We start from the raw sequence: 24,933 nt of genomic DNA, 5'->3' as shown, positions 1-24,933 counted from the left end.
TACTTTGGTAGTCTTATTCTGTTTCCTGGAATGATGATAGAAGGCAAAAGGCAGTTACATCTCAAAGTAAGTTAAATTCAGGTGGGCTAATATAAGCCATGTGAATCTGTGCTTGGAATAGTCTTTCTGTTAAGAAATAGAAAGTTTATCCATTGACAAGGAAGGATGTTGTAAGTGGTTCTGAGTTAAGTGCTGTTGTTTCTGGTTAATCAGCGTGCATACAACAGCCTATAACCTGTGCCATTATCTAGAAATAAACTGTAACAACATGGTTAATAGCAGGAGAAATCGTGTTCAAAGAGGAGTGTATGTAACTCAGTCCAGAATATTATAGAAGATTGTACAGGATGGAGATGACATTCAACTGTGCCCTTATTGTAGATTCAAGGAGAAGACACGGGAGACTTTTTTGACACATACGCAGCTGCATTTATACCTGACACAGAAACAAACCGAACGGTGTATATATCTGTTTGTGATGATGACCTTCCAGAGGCAGATGAGACATTCACATTTTACTTGACATTACCAGTAAGTCTGTATTTTTCAATTAATCTTTCGTCCAGCTGAGCAATCTGGTAATCTGGCATAAACAAATGGTGTTCCATAGAATTCTATGTAGTCGCACTTTTTGTGAGTCTAAATCTTAAACAGGCGTGAACTAACATTTGGAGACTAAACAGAATGGTTCTTACCGCTCCTTTAGAAGGTTTTTTCATTCCTTTGAGTGTCTCTATGTTGTTGCTGTGCAGTATAGACATACTGAAACTTAAGCATGTATTATATTCTGTTGTGGACATTTGAAGGGGTTGCACTAGGGTGTCAAAGAGAGATTGTGAAGGGAGGCATTCTTTCCTGTTTTATTGCATGTACTGCACTTAAAAGAGAGAGTGGAAGCAGCAAAAGAAAAAAACATGATATCTGGTCCTCCAGAAGCAAACAGTAGATGAGACTCCCCTGAAAACAACCTCTAAATCTCTGCATATTGTTTTACCTTACAGAAGTCATCATACTAAGGAAGGATTCCTATTCTTTTTTTTTTTTTTTTTTTAAAGTAACAGACCATGCCTGAATTTGCTTCAAGTGTACTTCTCTGTACCTATGTTGTCATTACTAGATTGCCAAACTATAAGTTTGCTCTTTGTGGACCATAAACAATATATTTAATGATGATGAACTATTTTGGTGCTTTTTATTAATTTAAGTAGTATTCACTGTAACACATTAAAAACAAAACTGTTTCTATAGAGTAATATTTAGAACAGAGTAAAATCTAAATGTTTTACTTTTTCCTGTATTTTTTGTATTTAATATCTTGTTCTGTTTTGTTAATTTTAGAAACAACCTGCAAAGATAAAGCTTGGCTCACCCAAGACTGTCACTGTAACAATCTTATCAAATGACAATGCCTTTGGAATAATTTCTTTTAACATGGTATGGCTTTTTTATGGTGTATGTAAAAATCACAAAGGGGCAGTTTTTGAAGATGCTGGCTGTTGTTCAACTGAATCCCTTGAAAATGGATTCTGAGTTACATCTTTAAAAGCATGTTTAGAGGCAATTCATATATTTATTTGTAATTTATGCATATATACAATGTTAATACTACTCTGCTCTTCTAGGTGTTCAGAAACAGCCAAAGAGCCTCATATTAGTAGAAAACATATCTATGCCTTATTGTTAGCACTCTCATCGCAAAACCTTTTAATAGGATTTCTCTGAAAAAATATACATGGATGTGAAAATTTAAGAGTCACAAAACTTGGCTTCCCAAGCTTTTCGCTGAGTTTGTGAAAGTCCTTAACATCCGCCACATACAACCATCTGAGAAAAGCAACCAATGATTGTCCTGTAATATACAGTCAATTTATTGCTACATTACTAATAAACTACCCGATAATGGCAAAAATCTAATTGTAATAGGTTGGGAACTCCTAAAAATACCAGTGATATTATTCCAGTGATTTGTGTCTATTGACTACGTTCATTTACAGAAAAAAAATAACACAAAATAACCTTACTTGTATAACATGATAAATTTTTATTTGAAGTCTCTCAGGGTTTTTATTAGCTGAACTAATTGGTTGCTAGGAAATGTGTGCCATCAGTGGACTGGTTTGTAGATTGGATTAACTTGTCTGTGGGAGTTTGGTATTTCTATGGCAACAGTTTCTTCATTCTGCTGTGATATTTGATCTGTGCCTGATTGTCTGTCCTTTCTCTTCCTCATTAGTCTGCCTTAATCACTGTGAATGAGCCCAGGGGCAGAAATGAATTTGTGCCTCTTACTCTAATTAGAGAGAGGGGAACCTATGGGACCGTCATTGTAACTTTTGAGGTGAGTTTATTTAAAAGACTTCATACCTTGGTCTGCTGGATGAAACTAGGAGTCTGTAATCATAATTTATCAAAGTGTTTGTAAAAGGAAAGGAGGAGCAAAATACCTGCATCTACAATTGTTAAATCTATGTCATGAAATGGATTAATTTCACCTGCCATTGAAAATATTGTAATTATCTGATATTTTAATTTTAATAAATATTAAGAGGAACTACAGAAAACTGAGTATTCTCTGTCATTTAGGAAGGCACTTGATGCATTATTAGTTTATATTACACAAAGCACATTGTGTGTAATATGTCTTTATATATATATATGTATATATATAACGTATAGACATCAGAGTGAGTCTTTTATGGTTAGCTTAACTTTGAACACACAGGTAAGAGAACTCAGGATTTGGTTAAATTCTGTCTATTGTCTTCTGTATCTATTTCTATACTTTGAGCCTCCAGAAACTAAGGCTTTCGAAATAATAAGTCATGTTGAACATGTATGCTGTTATTTACCTACTTGATTTGAATGTGATAAAGTTATTGCTTTTATTGCTCTGTCATACACCTCAGATTATATTACATACCTTAAAATTATACATAAAATCTTCCAAATGGGTCTTTCTGTATCAGTTTCCTATCCCTGAGGCATCAAGGCATTAAACTAGAATTGTCAAAATCTGAAAGTCTTTAATATCTGGACAACTAATTGAGTCTATCTCTGAGCATTGTTTTTATATTGAAAAATATAATGTTGAAAAATAATTTTGAAGATTTTCTAAAACAAAAACATCTCACATTGCTTTTGAGTCATGTCCCAGTCACTTTTCACTTTGAGATTTATCATCTTTAACAAGTTGAGTTAGAAGGAATGCAAAACCATTAGTTTATTTCTTTTAGAGTTTAATATAAAACATGATTTAAACTTAATTTTTATATATATTATTTTGTTAGTGTCAGAAAATCAACCATCAGAATATATCAGTCCTCATATACCGTATATCAGTCCCCTAGATGGAAGTAGTTTTCTTCCTCCTGTCAATACATAATTGCTTCAGATTGGTTGCTCTGACTAGCTCCATTCACCAAAAAAGAGTAGGTCTTCACAACTGAACATGCACATTTGTAACTAGAAGGTGACTAAATGTGACACGTTGTATATTAGCTATTGTACTTCTGCCAGATTTGTATTCCTGCTTTATACACTTCTGATGAGAAAAATTAATTCTTTGCAGATAGAAGATGGTCCAAACCCAGCTGAAGAAGATTTTAGTCCTGCCAGGGGTAACATTACATTTACTCCTGGAAGATCTGTACTGATTTATAATTTAACTGTGCTTGATGACCAGGTAAGAACAGGTTAACTGCTGTTCTAAAGATAGTTGGTATAATAAGTTACAAAACGCTTTGATTAAATGAGGTTAATGTATGTTCCCAAAAATAATTGGGAAGAAGGTTTGTTCCCAAGAAAAGTGCTTGGCTTCCAAAAATTGAGTTTGGATCTTCTCACAGTTTCAAACCAAAAAGATTTTTCTGATTCTTGGCTGTTTTTTTTTTGTTTTTGTTTTTGTTTTTGTTTTGTTTTGTTTTGTTTTGTTTTTATTTGGTTTTCCACACTTTTTCATACAGAGAACATAAGAATTATATTTTAGTAAATGGAAACACACTGCTTTGAGAAAGGATCTTCAGCCAAAGTTGCAAGAAAGATTTTTGCCTGTTTGTTTTAATATGGCAAGTGTTCTCAGGTTTGTGTTATTTACCCTTTCTGCAAAATATAGGAAACATATTTCTCAATAAGAGTTCTGCATCTACTTGAAATGTGAATTACACTCTGTTTCTAATATTATCTGTTTCTAATATTATTTTCCCAGATACCTGAAAATGATGAATTGTTTGTTGTTTATCTGAGGAGTGTGGAAGGAGGGGCTGAAATCAACAACACAAAAAACTCCATTCAGATTAATATCAGGAAAAATGACAGCCCTGTGCGATTTACTCAGAGCACTTACATGGTACCCGAGGAAGCTGATGTACTGAAAATTCAAGTGGTTCGTGGTAAAGATGACAGTGGAAAATTAATTGGACCTGATGACTGTGAAGTATCTGTCACTTACGCCATCATAACTGGGAATACAACATCACATGCACAGCTTAATTTAGATTTCCTAGATCTACAGCCAAATACATCTATTGTTTTCCCACCTTTAGTGCATGAAATATATCTGAAATTGAAGATTATTGATGATGCCATACCAGAAATCGCCGAGACCTTTCAGATTGTGCTTCTTAAGGACACTTTACAGGGTGATGCTGTTTTGGTTCATCCATCTACTGTTCATGTCACCATTCAACCGAATGATAAACCCTACGGAGTGCTTTCAATTAACAGTATCCTGTTTGCTCAGACTGTCATTATTGATGAAGACAAAATTTCAAGGTACTGCAGATCTTTTACCTAGTCACATTAAGAGATTTGTTTAGCACTGTTAAGCATCCTTAAGATTTCATTTGTGGTAATTATAAAATCACTACTGAAAATTTAATGTAGGAATCACCTACTCTAATTATTATTATGTCTATAAAAGTTTCAAGATAATAATGTTTAATTATTCAGAATTATATTAATATTTATGAACAGTATATAAAAACTAAAAATATTTAACGACATTAACAAGATACTGAAAAATCCTTAATCTAAAAGCAGGATCCCTGAAGCTGTGAATGTGAGTGTTGAATGTTTCCAATGAAATGTTGAATGCCTTTAAACTTTTGAGTAATTAAAATACATGCAATTTTGCAGGTGAATTAAAATCAAAGCTCTATAGAAATGTTTATAGGCAGCACTGATTATACAGTGGTGAAATATTCATTTAAAATGCTCACTGCTACTACTAATTTCATCTTCAGAGAAACAGGTGATGTCTTAATCTATGATTTTTTGAACAGTGTCCAGCAAACAGATGCCAATACTTCAGCATTCACTATTCTTTCTCATGCACAGTCAGATTTAGAAGACATGACATTTCCATTATTATAAACATAATTTCATATTTCAGTACAGAAGCAAAAAGTTCACTCAGATTTGTTATTTAAACTTTGATGCCTGACAAGTGTATTTCGATGTAGTTTGTAAATTAGTATAAAAAAATTATTAGTTAGTAATTAGTAATTATAAAAAAATTATTAGTTTTCTGAAATGTAACATGTTTCCTGAGGTAAAATGTGCCAGTCTCCATTTCTCAGTATATTTCTTGTTGTAAACAAAGTAAGTTCTAAGAAATTACTAGTTTCTTTAGATTCTTTAGATTTCTTTAGATTAGTGTTCATGCATAACACTCAGTGAACATTCTACATGAGTACTGAAGTTTTACAAATGTCAAGCCCTGAGCAGATGTCAATTGCAGCAGTAAATATTAATTCATAGAATCATAGAATCATAGAATCATAGAATGGTTTGAGTCAGAAGGGACCATTAAGATCGTGTACTTCCAACCTCCCTCTATAGTCAGGGACACCTCCCTTTAGACCAGGTTGCTCACAGCCCCATCCAGCCTGGCCTTGAATGCTTCCAGGAAGAGAAGCTTTCCACAACCTCACTGGACAACCTGTACCAGTGTCTCACCACCCTTACAATAAATAATTTCTTCCTAATATCTATCCTTTTCCAGTTTATGTCCATTTCCCATTCCATCACTGTATGTTGTTATAAAAAGTCCCTCCCCAGCTTTCCTGTAGGCCCCCTTCAGGTACTGGAAGGCCACTATAAGGTCCCCCCAGAGCCTTCTCTTCTCTACGCTGAAAAGCCCCAACTCTCAGTCCATCCACAAAGGGAATGTGCTCCAAACCTCTGACCATCTTCATGGCCTTCCTCTGGACCCAATCCAGCAGCTCCACGTTCTTCTTTTTCTGGAGGCCAGAGCTGGATGCTGTACTTCAGGTGGGGTCTCACACAAGCAGAGCAGAAGAGCAGAATCACCTCCCTTGACCTGCTGGTCATGCTTTTCTTGCTGCAGCCCAGGGTACAGTTGGCCTTCTGGGTTGTACATGTTGAGGATCTCATCAAGAGACAATGCCTTCTCCTCAGTGCAGCTCTCAAGCCATTCTCTGCCAAACTTGTTCCACTGAAGCCAGTGTAAATCTTCCAATACATGGATAACTGTTATCAAATACTAATCATAATGATGTGCTATGAACTTTTGTTTCATTCCAAACCATAGGTTTGAAGGAATCACAATAGTAAGAAATGGTGGAACACATGGAAATGTTTCTGTGACCTGGGTTATAATCCGAAATAGCAGTGATCCCTCACCTGTGACTGCAGACCTCATTCCAGACACTGGGGAAATATATTTTGATCAAGGACAGATGCTGGTTACACTTCCTCTAAACATTCTTAACGATGATATGCCAGAAGAAGCAGAGCCCTATCTTCTGAAGCTCTTAGCTCATACAGTACAAGGAGGTGCAGAAGTCAGTGAACCCTCTGAGGTAAGTTTACTTTCAGACCTTGCAGGGGAGACTTCATCGTTTTTGTTGGATTGGCTAAACTGGCTGAAGTAGTTCTTGAGTTTAAAAGAAGCAAGCTAATGTACTCTTAGTATACAGAACCACATTCAAATTATTTGGCTTAACATAACATAACAACATAACAAACATAACATAACATAACATAACATAACATAACATAACATAACATAACATAACATAACATAACACAACATAACATAACATAAAAGGGCCTGAGTTATTTAATGCAGTAGAATTCAGCTTCAGTGATTCCCATGCAGTATTACATAAATGCTTTCTTGATGATCTGCTTAGTAAGACAAAGCTGAAAAGTTATTTTCATTTGCTTATTTGCTGTTACTATTGGAATATTCTACACAGAGTAATGTCCTCAAGAGGAGGGTTTGGTGATTAAGGCTCTATCTTCTGAACTGTTAAATAAAGGGATATTTGCATCACTGTCATTTTTGTGACTCTTCACTTTTCTAACATATTGCCGGAAAGAATTTGCTGAGCAAAATTAAATTTTTCACAGTCTGAAACATTTAAATTATTCACTTTGGCTTCTTAACCAAAATATCACTTATTCAAAGCTCATTCAGACATAAATGAAGCATGGTGGGAAAGTTGCTATTGTCAATGTAGTGCTGCTTGTGCACAGAGAATACTTTGGGGCTGTCAACCTGGTTTCTTTCTCGAATGCCAGTTCACTTGGGAGAAACATTTTTCTGGTGAAAGCGCATACTTTCATGAAATATGAAAACTATGATGTATAGTAATTGTAACATTGAATAATCATAACTGTTTTCTGTTTTTCAGCTTTTGTTTTACATTCAGGACAGTGATGACGTTTATGGCCTAATAAAATTTTATCCTTTGGAGGATCAGAAGATTGAAAGTAATCCAACAGGACGCTTTTTGTCCTTGAGTTTTGCAAGGGAGAGAGGAGCAGTTGGAGATGTGCAGTTAATTTATACTGCACTATATATTCCAGCTGGAGATCTGGATCCTGAGAGAGCGAAAGATGGCATTCTGAATATCTCTAGAAACAACATTCTTACATTTCCAGAAGGAAAAACACATGAAACTCTAAGTATACCTATAAGAAACGATGCATTTCTTCAAAATGGGGCTCATTTTCTCATACAGGTATCACAACTGTGGGTTGTTTTTTTTTTGTTTTTTTGGGGTTTTTTTTGCCTATTTAATATGTTCAGTGAAGTGTAGTAGTTTCTCCTTCCCATTAAGTGTAATTAAAATGCCTGTTCCTTTAAAAACAAACACACAAAAAGTTTAGCTTAGCTGTAAAGCAAATATTTTCCTTTTTAAAGAAACAAGTTCTATAACTCTGCCATAAGGAGTTCTGCACTTAATTATTGATAATGACAAAATAAAAAACAAAACAAAACAAGGTAAAAACAGGATTTGGGTATCAATCAGAATTTTACAAAATGAGGTCAGTGTTGACTCGTGCCTGCCTTATGAGTTATGTTTCTCTGTCAGACTCCTGGCTTTGAACTTCAACAAAATAAGATTCTTAAATTAGAGAAGCAGCATGAAATTCAGAGGGAACAAGAAAGAAAATACAACTTGTTCCCTTTCACCTTAATTCTACTCTGTAAATTAAAAATCATCAAACTTATAATATCTTGCCTTTACTTATGAGTTTGGTCAGAGAATTTGGATTTTTTTTTACAGTTTTCCCAGTATAGTTTTCTTTTCTGCTTTCTTTCTTTCTTTCTTTCTTTCTTTCTTTCTTTCTTTCTTTCTTTCTTTCTTTCTTTCTTTCTTTCTTTCTTTCTTTCTTTCTTTCTTTCTTTCTTTCTTTCTTTCTTTCTTTCTTTCTTTCTTTCTTTCTTTCTTTCTTTCTTTCTTTCTTTTCTTCTATCTGAATTGATGAGAACTTTTCTCATAGCTAGTTAAAGTTGGCTGAAAACTGTAACGAACCAATTTTTGACAAAAAGAAAATATATTCTCAGAAAAAAAAACAGTACAGAAAGAAAAAAAATCTATTTTAAGACTTCCTTTTTTTTTTTCACTGGATTCTTGTTATTTTTGTATATTTTAGAAATTATTGTTCAGATGTACTGCTATGGAATGTCTCGGGTATTGTTACTGGTGCTTGTTACTCATTTTTTCATCTGCTATTAAGTCTATCTTGTGATTTCTACTTCCTGTGATAAACTCTGCCACTTTGGTAATCTGGGATGAGCAGCCCAGGTGGTGAACCTGATACACAATGGGACTATTTGGAGCAACCAGAGAGGAATCACAGAAATCACTGAAGCATTTCTTAGATCCTTGTAATCTATCCATATTAAATTAGACCATCCATTTTAAATTTAAAATTTAAATTTTAAATTATTAATTTTTTATTATTATTATTATTATTATTATTATTATTATTATTATTATTATTATTATTATTATTATTGTTATTGTTTTTGCATTCACAATTAGATTAGGAATTATTTTCTGGAATTCAGTTATTAAGTTAGAGTGTTCCAAGAGGCCTGAAAGATCCTCAAAGTAACTGAAACATTTCGTTCACAGTCCTTTTTTAATGTTAATTCAAGCAACACTGAAATATGGTCTTTAAGACACACATGCAGAATGTATGTGAGAATGCATCACATTCAGCGATCCCAGACACTGCCTGGATTCATAGACTGTAGATTCCATTGAACTGTTTTTCTGTACTTTCTCCATGAATCATAAACCTATTTTTGTTTGAACAAATATGATCAAAGGAGCTTTCCAGCACAAATACTTAATTTAGAAACTTCAGAAGATTACTTTATCAATGCAAGGCACTGCAAATAAGTAGTGCTAATAAGCCTAGTATATCTGATGTAGAGGGGTCAGTCTCCATCTCTGACTGGGTTCCTCTTTAGTTCTGTATGCTAACATGGTTTGTCTGGGAGGCATACCATTCTGCTGACAGCTCAGTAATACCCTGTTTCTCTGACATGTCTACTAAGAAACTTTTGCAACAGAAGTCCTGTTAGCAAGAAAAATTTGTTCTGGAGTTATATGCTACCTGCATTTTTATCCTGAAATGTCAGAACACTTCTGACTTAGTAATAAGGCTTCTCATTTCTCAATTTGGTCTTACTGTTTCCTATAGCTCAAAGGAGTTGAACTAGTGAATAGAATTCCTCTGGTCCCTTCTGTGAGTCCTCGACTAGGTGAGATTCGAAATATTTCTCTCAGGATCACTCCAGATATTGCCAATGGAGAAATAGGCTTTATTAGCAATCTTCCAATTATTCTTTCTGAGCCAGAAGATTCCCCCGCCACAGAGGTAAGACATTTCACATTGTCCATTCCTATGGAAAACTAACTTGAAGAAAGCATAGTTTCCTATACTCAGTATAGCATTTTAAAGCTAATGTTCCTCCAAATCATGTTTAATCCCAAGCATAACCTTGCTTTAAAATAAATAAATAATTAAATAAAGCTTGTAAAAATACCTATTAAGTAGCAGAAAAGTGAAACTGCCTTTGTTTTTTCTGTAGCTTCCTAAAACCAGTAAACATCTAAAATGGCTTAGCCTTTAATTCTCACACAGATCAAAACATACTACAGATATTTTCAATCTCACCAACAGTGAACACAGTAATGTAAAGGACCAGTATAAATCCCAAATCAGATAGCTCACTTCATGTTCTTCAATTAGAAATGGTAATAGCCTTATAAATGATTACACTGAACTGTAGTTCCAAGGTAAATTTATGGTGTCTATGTTTAAAATGTAGGTAATATTTTAAAGAAGCGTGCATCCATAAAGTCTGTCATGCAGTTGTTTGTCTGGTTGCTTAGTGATTTGTGGTATGAATAATCTGCCATCTGCACTGTGTCTGATAACTGGTTAAAGCTTTTATGTACCTACATTTCCATCCATATTTTGATTTATTTTAACATATGAAATTATAGCTAAAAAAAAACTGAAACTTTTTAAGCTTATATTCAAACAGTAATTTACAAATGAGTAATAGTTTTTTTCATCTAGTCACAGTAAATTCACTTGTTTCATAGGTTTCTATTGCATTGCATCGAGATGGGACTGATGGTCAAGCAACTGTGTTCTGGAGTTTGAAACCCTCCGGTGTCAATCAGAAGGCAGTAACACACGATGATATAAGTCCCTTTAATGGCTCTGTTGTTTTCTTATCTGGACAAAGTGATACTCAAATCAACATTACTGTTAAAGCAGATGATATACCTGAAATGAATGAAACGGTGCTGTTAACTTTGGACAGGTATCTTAATCTCTATTCATATATATCATATCCAGTACTCCATTTATATATAAAAAATAAGCACATTATTAATTAGGAGGTATTACTTGCATTGTGTCAATGTATGTATTCTCCTTTGACTGGAGATTGATGTAAGAAACTATTTTGCATATATGATCTGATGATTTAACTCTGCCTATATTTTGATGAAGGTGCTGTGATATTTTGAAAACTCTTTCAGCTCATTTCTCTTCTACTGCTCTTGGTTCTAACCTATGTTTTCTGGAAAAGTAGTGGTGAGATAGTGGGAAAAGGTACAGTGAGAAGTAAAAAACAATGAAGAACTGCTTCTCTGTCAGAAGGTTTCTATGTTGTGCTGTAATTGCAGAAATAGACTGCTGTTTATCTGTTTGACTGGTATGTTCTGCATTGCTTGCTCTCGGTAGCTAGGTACTTCTGTCATATCTCACAGCCTCTATAATATTCCAGATCAATTAACAACACAGTCTTCTGCAGATGAGAACACAGTGGTGCTGCTGAAGCATGATATTCTAGTCTCTTAAATACAGTAGATCAGGCTTATGGGGTAATCCAGGCTGAAAGGAACCTCAGGTAGTGTGAATACTTCTCAGAATACTGAAAGTATATACATAAAGTATATATGGCAGTGTATTCTCTCTTCAAGTTATTAACAGATTGTGTTAGCCTTCAAGTTATTAACATGTGTGTGCCCCGGTGGTGCAGTGGTTAAAGACGCCGCCTTGCAACACTGGGGCCCGGAGTTCGAATCCCCCCTGTGGCGCAAGTGGTAGAAGTGCCGCTCTGCTACACAGAGGCTTGAATTCCGGGGCCTGGACTCGATGATCTCTAAGGTCCCTTCCAACCCGCACGAAACTATGAAACTATGAAACAGGAAAATGTGACTTATTTACATTTTCCATCAGCTTGCCTCTCACACTCTCATATTATCTGCTATTAGTCTAAGGTAGATTTTTCCATTTTTACTGGAAATGTACAGTGGTCTGCCTCCAGCAGCTTCTGTGTTGAACATCAACTTAAACAGTCTTTACCTCATCCAAAAGAAGTTGATGTTTTTGTTTTTTTTTTACAGGAAGAGTTAACTAGCTCTTAGGAATTCCAACACCAGATACCCATGGTGATTATACATTAGCAAACAGAAGGCAAGAAGGTCTTCAAGCTCTTGATTAGAAGAATAGTCACAGTTCCGATAGCATGCTTTTTTAACAGGAAAGATGTTACTCCATCGCAGGATTGTCTTGCTTTATTAAAATATGACTAGTTAACACATCTAACACAGAATGACTTATTCCAATCTACCTTGGCTACTCATTACATTAAAAGGTGAATTCTGTACCTTTGTACAACAGGAGATGATTGCAGGCAGTTCTCTGCTTTCCTTTCTGTGGATGAAACTGGTTTGAAGGAATTCATTAGAGTCTCCAGCACAAAGGGGGAAAGTAAGATTGAAATGATGGGTAAACTTGTGAGTGCAAGGTTGCTAAGAATGCAGAGTGGAATGAAAAGAAGCAAGTATGTAGACAGTAGCGTGCAGCTTAAAAGGTGTTTCATTTTGGTTTTTTTTAGGTGTTTTTTGTTGTTGTTGTTGCTTTTTTTTTTTGTTTGTTTGTTTAATTCTGAGAGCTGTGCAGGTGTATGAAAACAGGATTTTTTGCTGTTTATTCTGCCCAGTCACTATAGGCTGTGTCTTGAAAATGGTGGTTGCAACAAGGATTGAACTGGCAGCTGAACAAATATAACCAGTGTTCTGTTTTCGCTATGTGTGGTAGGAGTAGTAGGCTCTGCTGATCATGAAGTGGCAAGTAAATGTGTGTCAACAGTAAGCAGCTTTCCCACACTTGGCAGGGTCAGAGAGTGAACTAAGGAACAGGTGGTCTGGCCTGGAAAAAAAAAGAAAGGAAAAAAGAGATAGAATTTGAACTTTTCTCTAAGTCTGGATAGTGTCCCTCACTTTAATTAGCAGAAACCAAGAATAGTATGTCAACAGAGACTGTCATTTCAGTAGTGGAGGTATCTTCGTATCAGGGCCGAATCATATCAGGCTTGTGCAGTTGCTTTCTTGATATTTGGTACTTTCTGGACAAACAGAAGATTTCAGTTTCCAAGGCTGGCAGCAAGCACTTCACAGTAGTAGTGAATTAGCATGGAAACAAAGATACACTGTTCTGTGGATGTGCTTGCACAGTTCTATAAATTGTAAATTGTAGTGTAAGTCAGTGGTAAGAGAGAGCATGTAAGAACTTTGGTGAAACTATGGACATTGGAATATGTTCACAGAGCATTCAGTAGTCTGCAGTTAGTAATGGCATGGCCAAAGTAATCAATGTAATTAATTCTAACAAGGATGTGTTGTTTAGCAGTTAGTGGTGCTGTTAAGGGAGTTAAATTTTAAACGAGCTTTAATTCCATCCATATCTGTAAGAGAAGTTTTCCAGGACATTAAAATAGTATTTTCCATTCTTACTATATGGTCTCTATCCACAGGCCATAGATATTAAAATTAACTCTGAACTATTTCCACAAGATGAAAGCAAGTCTATATCATGCGAAATATGCTTCCAGAGAAGATAGATGGGGAATAAAGAACAAGAAAATCTTGTGTCTGCTGAAGATACTTCATATTTTCTTTTTTTAGGAGCAGCCTCAAGTTGAATGCTTGCTCTTTTTTTGAATAGGCCTGAATTGATCCAAACATAAATAAAGCCTGATGTCTGTTGTGAAAGATATATGAGAAAGAAAAACTCTCAGCCTTCCTGATGAATGTAGGTGGAACAGGCCATGGAAATTGTATGCTTTGTGAAAGCATATGCGTATCAAGGCTGTTCATTTAACTCATTTTTTATTTTATTTCATTTTATTTTTTTAAATCTTATTGTTGCAATTGGCAGTTGTCATCTCCTCTGTTAAGGTGCAGACAGCTATTTGTTTGACAGCTGGCACAGCTGGAGGACCAGAACCTCCAGGGCATGTGGTTTGGAGCAGTTCCATGTTTGTGCCCAGGAATGAGAATTTGGAGATAATGGCATATAGGAATAGAAATATACTTATAAATTTATTTTCATTTGTGAAAGTGATAATCACTAAGCAGTTGGCTGTTTAAATACTCCTTGAGCACTACTAACTTCTGAGTGTTCGTTCATGGAATTGAGAATGCAGGATCAGATTCATATATGTCTATTATGACTTAAGTATCATTCACTATACATAATAAAGAAAAACTGAAGCAATGTAATGTGGAGATCTCTATAATACTAGTGATTTCTGTGGTGGAATACAGATTCCAGTAGGGTGAAATCCCACAAGCAGTTTGGATTCCCCTTTTTTGAGAAACTGGTAGGAAAGTGACTTTTAGAGAAGAGTGGCTTTAATAATGACAGTACTACAAACTCACATGTGCAAATCAGTTGTCATTCAGAATACTCGCTTTCTGTAGGAATTTCAGTCCTCCTCCAAAGCTATCAACTTCAATCACATTGCACCTCTCAGTAAAAGTTGTTTTATTTGTATTTAGTACATAACATTGAAATTCCCATGGTACCTTAAACTTAGTCAAAATGCTGCTCTGTGTGTAAAAAAAGTGAAAGTATATTATTTTGAAACTTCTGTTAGTTGTCCTAATTCTTCATTAGTTCTTGCTGAATAATAATGATTTTTTTTTAAATTTATTTATTTAATAAAGCATTTCCCCAGTGACCACACATTTCATCTTAGAACTGCCACGTGGGAAATATCTTACATGTTTTGAGACTGCATTTCTTACATTAGCATTGTAAGCATTATCAGGGCTTATAAACTGTAATGAAATGAAACTTTGTTTCCATGCAGACAAAGTTAAGGAGATAAATGGCAAGTAGCTTTTGCAGTGAGTTGTGCCTCCTTACTCTGGTCAAGTGGTCTCCTCAGTAGCTGGAGCTTCTTGCCATGGTTAACCTTCACTACTAAAGAAGCTGTTTTAACTTTTATCCTGAATGCCCTCTTTGTTGGGTTTGTGAATTTCTGAATAGCCATCTTTGTTCTGTTTCCATGTTGCAGTGTTACAAGAGCACCTAAAGAGCTGGTTATAGAGACCATGCAGAGTGAAGGAGGACTGAACTTTGCTGCATGTGGCAGTCATGAAGTTGTTACTTTGTCATGAAGGGCAGGTTTATGAATGGCCTCTTTTTTCTTTGATGTTGTAAGTTCCGTGGGCTGTTGACCTGGAGGCTCTGTGGTGGCACATGGCCTTCCATCCAGCCCCATAACTTCTCTGGTAGGACAAGGACCTCACCAAACAAGACCATGGCTATGGTGTCAGTCAAATTGGGAATGCAGGTTAGTCAGGCCAGGTGATGGTAAGGCAGGGAGAGGCACAGCCCAGTGATTCCTACAGCAAGGTGGTGATTCCAGTCCCACGTCCTGCCCTTGTTGTGTCATTTGGGCATACACCTTCAGTGCATGACCCCTGGGAGCATGGAAAAGGTGGTTAAAACATATTGGAAGCATTTAGGTTTCTACCTTAGGGCCTGAGCCTCCTGCTTAAAGTTTTATGCTGCAATTTGAGGAGGGCTTTACCATGTGCAGCTTAGCCTTCCTTGGACTACAGCATCAGGATCTGAGGGGAGGGGTTGTTTGCTTTTTGTTGATGGTTTATGACTTTCTGAGGTAGTAACTAACATTAATATTTTAGTGATAGCAATCTGACCAGTTTTGATATCATACAAAGAAAATGTGATTTAAAAACATTTAAAAAGAAAAACGAAAGGACTGAACTGTTCATTATGAGGCTTGTAGGGAGAAACCTCAGAAGAGATATTTTCTCTTTTACCTGTTGGAGGACTGAACCTCACTGCTTGCTTCCTCTCCTGAAAGCTCTCTATGTTTAGAACTGATTTGTACTGTGACTCTTTTAAATGAATTATTCACAGTCTTCTGTGTCCTATCAAAGAAGACCTGGAGGTGTTTGAGATGCACACCTCGTGACACTCTTGTAAACACTTCATGTGTGCTCTCCTCTTCCAAATTTTTAATGCTACCGTTACAACTATACCCTAGCGTTACTCCTCATTTGGTCTTAGCAGACATGTTGTCTAAGCTGTGTTTAGACTCATGCAATGTAACTGTGAAGTGGAAAGAATATATCTATATGCATATATGCATAGTGTATATTATGTATATTGCTTTGGTAATATGATTAACTAAAAAATTATCTTAAGTTTACTATGAGTTTGTGCCAGGTTACGTTTTGTTTCATAGCCATTAAAACTACTTTTCCTTTTTAACTTTTTTTTTTCTCCCCATAATTACTTTAGCAGATTGATGAAATACCCTATCAGAGAGGCATGTAGATTTTTTTCCTAATGGAGGGTGAAGTATTTGTAAAAGGGGACTGCTGCTGCATTTCTGAGCATATACAGAGCCTAGTAATAATCAAGCTCTTTGAGGAGGGCTTGGTAGGTAATTCCTTGAATGGGTCTTGGCATGCTGAATTGGTCATGGGACATTTCTTGTAAGTGGGAACTGCCCACTTGCTAGCATTTGTCAGCAGGAAAATGACAAGCAAACAGGGTTCCCATAAAATATACATTATAAGCTTTTGGAAAGTAAAAAGAAAAGTGTCATTGTTTATTTATTTATTTATTTTATTGAAATTCTAGCAAGTGGTACTTTCATTCCATTCCCCATCTTTTCTTTCTTTCTTTTTCACTGTGCTAACAGAGTAGAAACAGAAAGGTTTGTCGTGTACTTTGGGTAAGTGCAGTGAAATGCTATTCTGTGTTCAGTGAATCATTGCTTTGTTGTAAAATTGGTTACTTTCTACTTGCCTTTATCGATTCCTCTCCACACAAGAATAACTCTGCTTCTCTTCAGACAATGCATGCTTCCCCTTTGGTGTTTCATTTGATGGCATGGATTTCTGGCTTGAAAGCATTTTTTCTTATTCAGGATCTGTGAATGATGAAAGTTATGAATGCATGCCTCAGTGTTTGATATTTGAATGTTGGATGGAATAATAGCTTAGTTGTTCATCACTGCCACAAATACAGTTTGCCCTAACTAAATGGATGAAAAGAATGGCTCTATAGGGAACTTCCTGTGATCAAAAATGAGTAGCTATCTTATTTTTGAATAGCACACATATAGTTTATGTTAACACATGTTTCTTTGTCTGTCAGTGTTTTTTAAAATGCCAGAAACATGAACATGTTACTCTATCAAATAGATCATTCTATATCTTGTAGCTCATGCCATGTCATCTAGACTGTCCATTTTTATATATTTTCTATTAATTTTAATTTTAATTTAATTTAATTTAATTTAATTTTATTTTATTTTATTTTGTGGGGAAGGTTCCAGTTGCTTGTGGACATAGTCCTGGACTTAGTTTCAATATTGGATTTAATAGATATGATTGCTTTCTCAACAGAATAGTATTGATTGAAGTCTGGGTTGTAGTACAGTGAAAGCACAAAAATGCATACAGTTTGCAGGTCTAAGATTCCACTGAAAACATAAGACTGACAAGAAACATGGAAGATGCAAGAGAATCTAAATACATAATGTGTAATATGTCATATACAGGCTGTGAGCCCAAGGGTATGTTCTTGATGTATCTTTCAATATTATTTCTCCAGAATTTTGAATGTAATAAATTTAAAACGAGGTTGTTGAAAATTACTGCTTCTGGGGAAAGGAGTACAAAAAATGTGCAAGGTCACATGTTGCCCATTGATGTCAGTGACTAGGATGAAGATGGTATAGCATGGAAGACCAGAGATATTAAACCTTCACCAAGAGGAATCTGAGGTTGTATTTGTTCAGCATATTTCATACTTGCATCATTCACCATGTGCTTTGAGACAGAGGGTTTGCAGGGAAATAAGGAGAAATGGAAATGAGTCTCTGATTAATGGGAACAGGCCCAATGCTGCCTAGAGTCAGAATGGGATCTGACAACTTATAGGGGTTAGAAAGCAGATTAACACATATTTGAGGACAGAATCCGTACTGAGAGGCAATATATCACTAGTAAATTTTAACAGAGAGACTAAGAGTGGAAATGTGTGATTATCAATACAGTGTCAGTGTAAGTCGTTTTGGAATCTTGTTTATGCCTTGATCCAAATACAAGTTAATACTGAATTTAGGTAACATTTTTTTCTTTCACAGTTCTGTTTCTTTTATTGTGTGTCATGTGCATGTGTAATTTAAAAAAAAACAAAACAAAACAAACAAAAAAGAAACAACACAGAAATAACAGCCGTGAAAACTAACCAGAAAACAAGACATTTTAAAATTTATTTTTATAAAGAAATAAAACATTTTAATATTGTGACTTGCTTAATTTATTCTATTCTTTGCAGGTAACTGCTGGTTTTTACAATTTATTCAAAAATCTTTGGTTTTGTTTTTTTGTTTGGATTTACCTGACACAGCAAATTGCCATTTGAAAAAAAACAAAAAAACTTTTACCTTCCTTTCTCAGGGTCAGTGTGGAAAATCAGATACTGAAATATGGGTTTACCACCCGTGAAATCATTATTTTGGAAAATGATGATCCGGGAGGAGTCTTTGAATTTTCTTCCTCTTCCAGAGGTCCCTACAGTATCAAGGTAGTTATCTGAGTTATCTCTTAAACCTTACAGGCAATTTGGTTTAAACAGGATACCAGAAAAAATGGATGTTCTGTTTTACAGGAAGGGGACTCTGTTGAGCTGCAGATTGTTCGCACTAGAGGAAGTCTTGTCAGACAGTTTCTACGCTACACTGTAGAACCAAGGGACAACAATGAATTTTATGGAAGCACAGGAATTCTGGAGTTTAAGCCTGGTGAAAGAGAGATCATAATTACCCTACTAACAAGAATGGACGGGATTCCAGAGGTAAAAAATTATATTTTTATCTCTTCAAATTGCATTCATGGGCATACTTGGCCATCAGTTATTAAAATATAAATGGTTTCACCTGCAAATACTGTCAGTTTTTATATAGTGCTTCCAGGCTTTTTCTGATGTGTGAGAAATAAAGGAAGAGCGAGTAGAAGATCAGTAAGACGAAGGAGTACCATGTGAAAGCTTGGCAGTAGTTTTTTCAATGTTCCCTATAGGTTTCTCTTGTATAGGAAGTACCAAGTCCCATTGGATTAATAAACCCAGCTATTTGATTCTTTCTAGATTAACATGCAGTCAGCGGTTTTAAAATATTTGCTTTTCCTCTTTCAAAAACAGGAATGTTAAGAAATCTTAGGTAAAAGGAAGCTTACATTTCAGAGAGTATTACAAATATACATGTACCCGTGAATTTATATGATTCTAAGTTAAATATTTAAGATATACAAAATAAATACTTGCTTACAATTTTGGAGAAAATGGTGCTTTTAGATACAGAAGATTCCGATGATTTCTTTGATAGCAATGTACAAATACTTGTTGTGTATAGAAAAAGTGTGTGATTTCTTTCTGTTTAAGTCTGTATCTTTTTCTAGCTGGCTTGAGACTGGGAACTGTAGTCCATTTTGATGTTGACATAGATGTTGAACCTATATTTTAATTTTGGCTGTGTTTCCCTCTTCTAGCTGGATGAGATATATTCTGTGGTACTTAGCGCCCACAGTGAAATGCCTGGCAAACTGGGAAATGCCACAATGGTCAATATAACCATTTTAAAGAATGATGATCCACATGGTATCATTGAGTTTCTACCTGATGAACTAACAGTAACAATAAACGAAAGTAAAGGAGAAGACATCTACACTGGTAATTCCTTTTTACTAGAGTTACTTCTTTATCTGCTTCTTCAAGGCTTCTTTTCCACTTTCTAGGATAATGTCTGAGTGGTTTCCTCCTTCTTTCCTTTTTCTTCATTACAGATGTGCTTACCTTTTTCATTTTGAATTCCATTGTTCTGTGTATGTTTGCATTTTTAGCCATTTACAGAGTTATAAGAAACCAAGGAAACTATGGAAATGTTAGTGTGTCTTGGGTTGTTGATCCAGCATGTACCAATGATGTCTATCCAGAAGGAGGGACTATTTTCTTTGATAATTTGGAATTTTCAAAAAATATCACCATTTACTCCTTGCCAGATGAGGTAAACACTTTTATGTTGTTTTATTGTGAGAATGTGGAACAAAGAATCAGCGCAAACATATTAGGATGCAGTGAGAGAATGAAGGAATGCCTGCTTATTGAGAGCATGATAACCTACAGATAAGATGAAAATCCGGTTTGAACTGAGATAACTTCAGCAAATCATAAAGTAATTTAACAAATTGAAAAAATGTTGAGAGCTGAGTATAATTATAATGTAGTTAATTTATAGGAAAGCCCATAAAGTATATGTAAGTATTTCATGAGTATAACTCCTGTCTTGATAGCTGGGACCTTAATTTCATTGTTAGACAATTCTATATTTAAAGTAATATAAGAAAGATTGAGAATAATAAATGATAAATAAGTAAGTCTGTAAAAATAATATCAGATGCAAAAAGCTGGAAGATAACTTTTGTGTCTTCTGTACAGCAGAAAAGATGAAGAAACTTACTAATTGATGGTACTGTACTGTGTAATCACTTTTGACAAACGTACACACTGATAAATATGAAACGAGTCAGAAATCTCTGGACTATTAACCACCTGAGCTGTTCATTTGAAACTTTTCAGTGTTTTGTATGCTAGAAATTAATTTGTTAACACTTTCTCATTCAGGTACCTGAAGAGAGAGAAGTATTCATCATCAGCTTATTGAATGTTACAGGTGGAGCCAGACTGGGCAATGTAACCAGTGCAATTTTACAAATTACAAGGAATGATGATCCCATTTATTTTGCAGGTTAGAAATTATTGTTCTTAAATATGGAAAGTGTACTGTACCTAAATCAGATAAATATTTTTTTTTCTTTTTCACAGACCAGGTATCTGAGCAATCCTTATACAAACAGAACAAATGCAAAAGTTGCATGTTTTCATTGTATTTTATTAATGTTTGATTCTTTCTGAATCAAACCCTTATTTATACTTTGTTATTGTCTCCTTGCTGATGTTGATACTGAGATTGGTTGGGTTTCAGTGTACAAAGTTATTCCTTCGTATCTGAAATTATTTCCATGCCTTTGCTGCCCTTATGTTCTATTTCACTGAAAAAGAATGAGGATTAATTGCAGAGCATTAAGAAAATAGAGCAATTGCAAGGAACTCAGGGTTGAACTCCAGTGGATTTTTGGTCTTTGTATTTTCAGAACCACTGACAGTGACTGTTCAAGAAGGAAGTGTTGCAAACTTTACAGTCTTAAGGAATGGATCTGTTGATGTTGCTGTTGCTGTCCAGTATATTACTGTCAATGGAGATGCAACAGCTGAAGAAGGAGACTTCATTCCCAGTGGAAAGAACAACATCATTTTTTTTGATATTGGAGAAAGAGAGCAGAAGTTCTCTGTGTATATTAATGATGATGATACCCCTGAAACTGATGAAGCATTTTATGTTCTCCTCTTGAATTCTACAGGTAAAAGTAATGATTTGATGTATTCTCAGTAACTCTCCTTTTGTTTTGCTGCAAATCGTTAGCGGTATGGTCATATCATAAAATTTACTCCAATACTTTCCTATAGTTGTTGTAAATGTTGTGTTTGGATTTTCATCCACCAGCAGCAGAGCAGTTGAGACCTTTTCTGCAAAACCAACTGAAGGGAAGTCTTTTTTCAAATGTAAATACTCCAAATTAGATGGGTTTCAACTTTACTACAACAACAACACAATTATAAAGAATTTTAGAACTGCAACAGTCTTAGTGAAAGAGGGATTCTTTTAGTTATTTTTTATCATTATTATTTAAAAGCAAGCAGAACAGCCATATTTAAAGGAAGGCTATGTAAATTATTTTCTGTTTTCTTTTTGTTGTACTGAAAAATAGGTATGCACTCTGGCATTATGTTTTCAGGAAGCTTACCCTACAGGAAATATATATATTAGAATCACCCAGAGGACTACATCTGAGGAAAGAATTTATTACCATTCAAATAACATCCTTTTTTTATTATTATTATTTTTCATAGTTGTCACTTAACAAGAAACAATAAAAATTATCGAGCACATTCCTCTAAGTTTTCAAATAGGTCATCACTGTTGTGTAATATATATGAGAATATAATGGAGAAGTAAAAGAAATACATAAATGTTCTTGGTTTCTAACTGCTTAATAAGGACCTTCACCTCCAAAACTCAAGGGAGTCATATTGCAATTTTGTTAACAAATGTATAATTCTATAGCTGAGAGGTAATAACAAGTTGTGAATGCACTGTAAATCTTTTCAATCCCAAATGAATCTGAACTGAATGAGCCATAAAAGCAATAAGATTTGATGGGCTGTGATTTAATAAATCAAAGAAAGATGGTAATAATTAAACAACAGACCCTGCCTTGAGACTGTGTGACAGGTTCTTGGAGTAATATACCTACCAGGATTTCAATTCAAGTTAGGAGACCTAAAATTATTTATCTTCATTTAGGCATCTATGAGCACACCAAGTATCTTAGCTCTTCTTAGCCCGTGATGATCTGTTCAGTAATGCTAGAAAGTGACTCAGATCACACTAAAGTGGACATGCTGTAGCTGGTCTATAATTGGCTCACAGAGCTGCACTGATTTCAAAATGAATCCTGACCTACACATTGGTAGCAGGCAGCCAGAGATGATGAGGAAATTTTAAGCAATTATTTGAACATCAGGAAGTTCATCTGTTTCCTGAGACCAACCAGTCTTCATTGTGGTACCCAGGTCTCTACAGCACCTCAGATCTAGGGAAAGGATCAGACAAAACCATACTTCTCTCTTCATGTTTCAGTCTCTTTCTGTTTAACTTTCTTCAAGATCTATTGGTAGTTTCTTTTACCTCCTCACTGGGAACATACACTGGTTTCTCTCCTGTCACAGTGGTCCTACAACAATGGATATTCACAATCTACCATTACTTCTTAAAGAAGCAACATGTTATTGTAGAGCCTGTCCAGAATCACTAAGAATACAGACTATTTCAGAATGCATTCCAGAAAGCAATTTCATTGATTTTCTTTCTGTGGTCTGTTACATGTGTTGGTCTTGAGTGTTAAAGGCCTTTTGATAACGATATTGGGACTACTATAACTGAAAGAAAATACAAACAGAAGTATATGGAGTTAACTGTGTAAGTACATTCTTCAGCGTGGAACTAAAGCTGATGTTAATAAACAGGATAAAAAATGTCATAGAATTGGAAACATGCAGTTAGAATTAACATCTTTATAGTGCTAATATGCACAGAAGGAATCCTACAGACTTTTCCTCTGCATCATAATTATCTTATAATGTTTAATTTCAGCTCGTCTATCATATAAGAGTATCTTCTCTAGATACTCTAGATTCTCTAGATAGAAGAGCTCTTCTATCATATAAGAGTATAAACTCTTAGACTTGTATTTAGTTTAAATACAGTATTTCTAGGTCTAAACAAAGTCTGGGTTGTGTAAATACCTTGTTATTTTATTCTATACTTCTGAATATCTTATCATTTTGACTTTACCATCTGATCAAATACAAAATATGACCTCTTATATAGTCCTTTTCCCTAGCTAGGGACAACTACATGCAAGGATGCCAAACAAAGAGAATCATATTCACAGTTGATGTCATATGTATATTTTCCTGAAAAGTCTTATGTCTTCCTTATATTACTTGAGCATTTTTACCCTAAATCATCTGTTATTGAATATCTCAAATACTGCTTTTCACTGCTATGTAACTTATGTAACTGTTCTTGGATTTATAGTTACCTACATTTATAGTTATTCTGATTCCTCTTCCTCTTTTTAGGGGACACTGTTATCTTTAAGACTGGAATGGCTACAGTTATAATTGAAGCAAATGATGACCCTAATGGAATTTTCTCTTTGGAACCTTTAGATAAGGCAGTGGAAGAAGGCAAAAGTAACAATTTTTTGTAAGTAGCTTTAAAATAGTATTCTCTTCTCTTTTGGAACTGCTGTACATGTTACTTTGTAAACAGTACTTTGATCTAACTTCATGAAAGTGTGTACTTCTTATAGAACTGTATTGTAGAGAAATAGCTTTAAAAATTTTTGGAATGCATGATTTGTACTGTGCTGAAGACATGAACTCAAATATATTAAAATGGATAGTAAATGTAAAAAAGCATACAGACATATATTGCATTGCAAATACATAAGAACACAGTGCTGTACTCTCAGCACTCTCTAGGTACAGAAGAATCTGACTGAGCATAGTGTAAACTCTGCTAATGGAGAAGTAAAAAAAACTTCTCCACAAATAGTTAAATAAGACTGCCTGTAGACAGGTTTTGAAACTTGCACTCTATTTTATTTTTTTACTAGGTTTTTTGTTTTATCTACTAATTACAAATTGAAATGTATCATGTTCCAGATGTGAGTGCCTTGTAGGCTGAAAATGTTCTTCACTAAACTGACCTTTGGTATTTTCCTTTCTGCTAGTGAGTTGCATTCAAGAATGAGAAGGGTTGAAGAAATCATAGCATCATAGAATTGTTAAGACTGGAAAAGACCCCTGGGATCACCATATCCAAACCCAATCCATCCCACAATTCCCACTGAGCCATGTCTCTTAGTGCCATGTACTCAGCAACTTAATTTGTTACATAATAAAGTAGTAAATAAACTTAGTATGGGATTATAATTTGATGTAAATAATGATTATTTTTTTTCTTAAGAAATCTCTAGACTGTATGTAAAGAGAAGTTAGATCATCATAAATGTGGTAAAGTGAATAGTTAGGGAAGAGGTTACTTTCATATATATTTTTAAAATA

The 24,933-nt window shown here is 34.9% G+C and overlaps 1 protein-coding gene across 10 annotated transcripts in view; it reads left to right on the top strand.

Moving 5' to 3' along the window:
• ADGRV1 (adhesion G protein-coupled receptor V1) overlaps positions 1-24,933 on the top strand; it is a 235,322-nt gene that overhangs the window by 11,514 nt on the left and 198,875 nt on the right. For all 10 annotated transcript variants that reach the window (XR_014939100.1, XR_014939101.1, XR_014939102.1 and 7 more), the window contains exons 3-18: positions 382-531; positions 1,339-1,434; positions 2,234-2,338; positions 3,569-3,682; positions 4,205-4,770; positions 6,551-6,821; positions 7,659-7,988; positions 9,967-10,143; positions 10,878-11,101; positions 18,582-18,708; positions 18,793-18,978; positions 19,671-19,851; positions 20,022-20,185; positions 20,803-20,926; positions 21,333-21,599; positions 23,944-24,070. Coding sequence is in view for 4 of the 10 variants with exons in the window: in XM_085527985.1 (XP_085384111.1) it covers positions 382-531; positions 1,339-1,434; positions 2,234-2,338; positions 3,569-3,682; positions 4,205-4,770; positions 6,551-6,821; positions 7,659-7,988; positions 9,967-10,143; positions 10,878-11,101; positions 18,582-18,708; positions 18,793-18,978; positions 19,671-19,851; positions 20,022-20,185; positions 20,803-20,926; positions 21,333-21,599; positions 23,944-24,070 (3,209 nt within the window). In the remaining 6 variants the exon portion in view is untranslated. The remainder of the gene's footprint in view (positions 1-381; positions 532-1,338; positions 1,435-2,233; positions 2,339-3,568; positions 3,683-4,204; positions 4,771-6,550; positions 6,822-7,658; positions 7,989-9,966; positions 10,144-10,877; positions 11,102-18,581; positions 18,709-18,792; positions 18,979-19,670; positions 19,852-20,021; positions 20,186-20,802; positions 20,927-21,332; positions 21,600-23,943; positions 24,071-24,933) is intronic.

Source organism: Coturnix japonica, chromosome Z, assembly GCF_054131305.1.
Source record: "Coturnix japonica strain WE chromosome Z, WE-NBRP24, whole genome shotgun sequence".
Lineage (NCBI taxonomy): Eukaryota > Metazoa > Chordata > Aves > Galliformes > Phasianidae > Coturnix > Coturnix japonica.
Note: the sequence above shows the minus strand (reverse complement) of the source record. Positions and strands in the feature narration are given on the sequence as shown.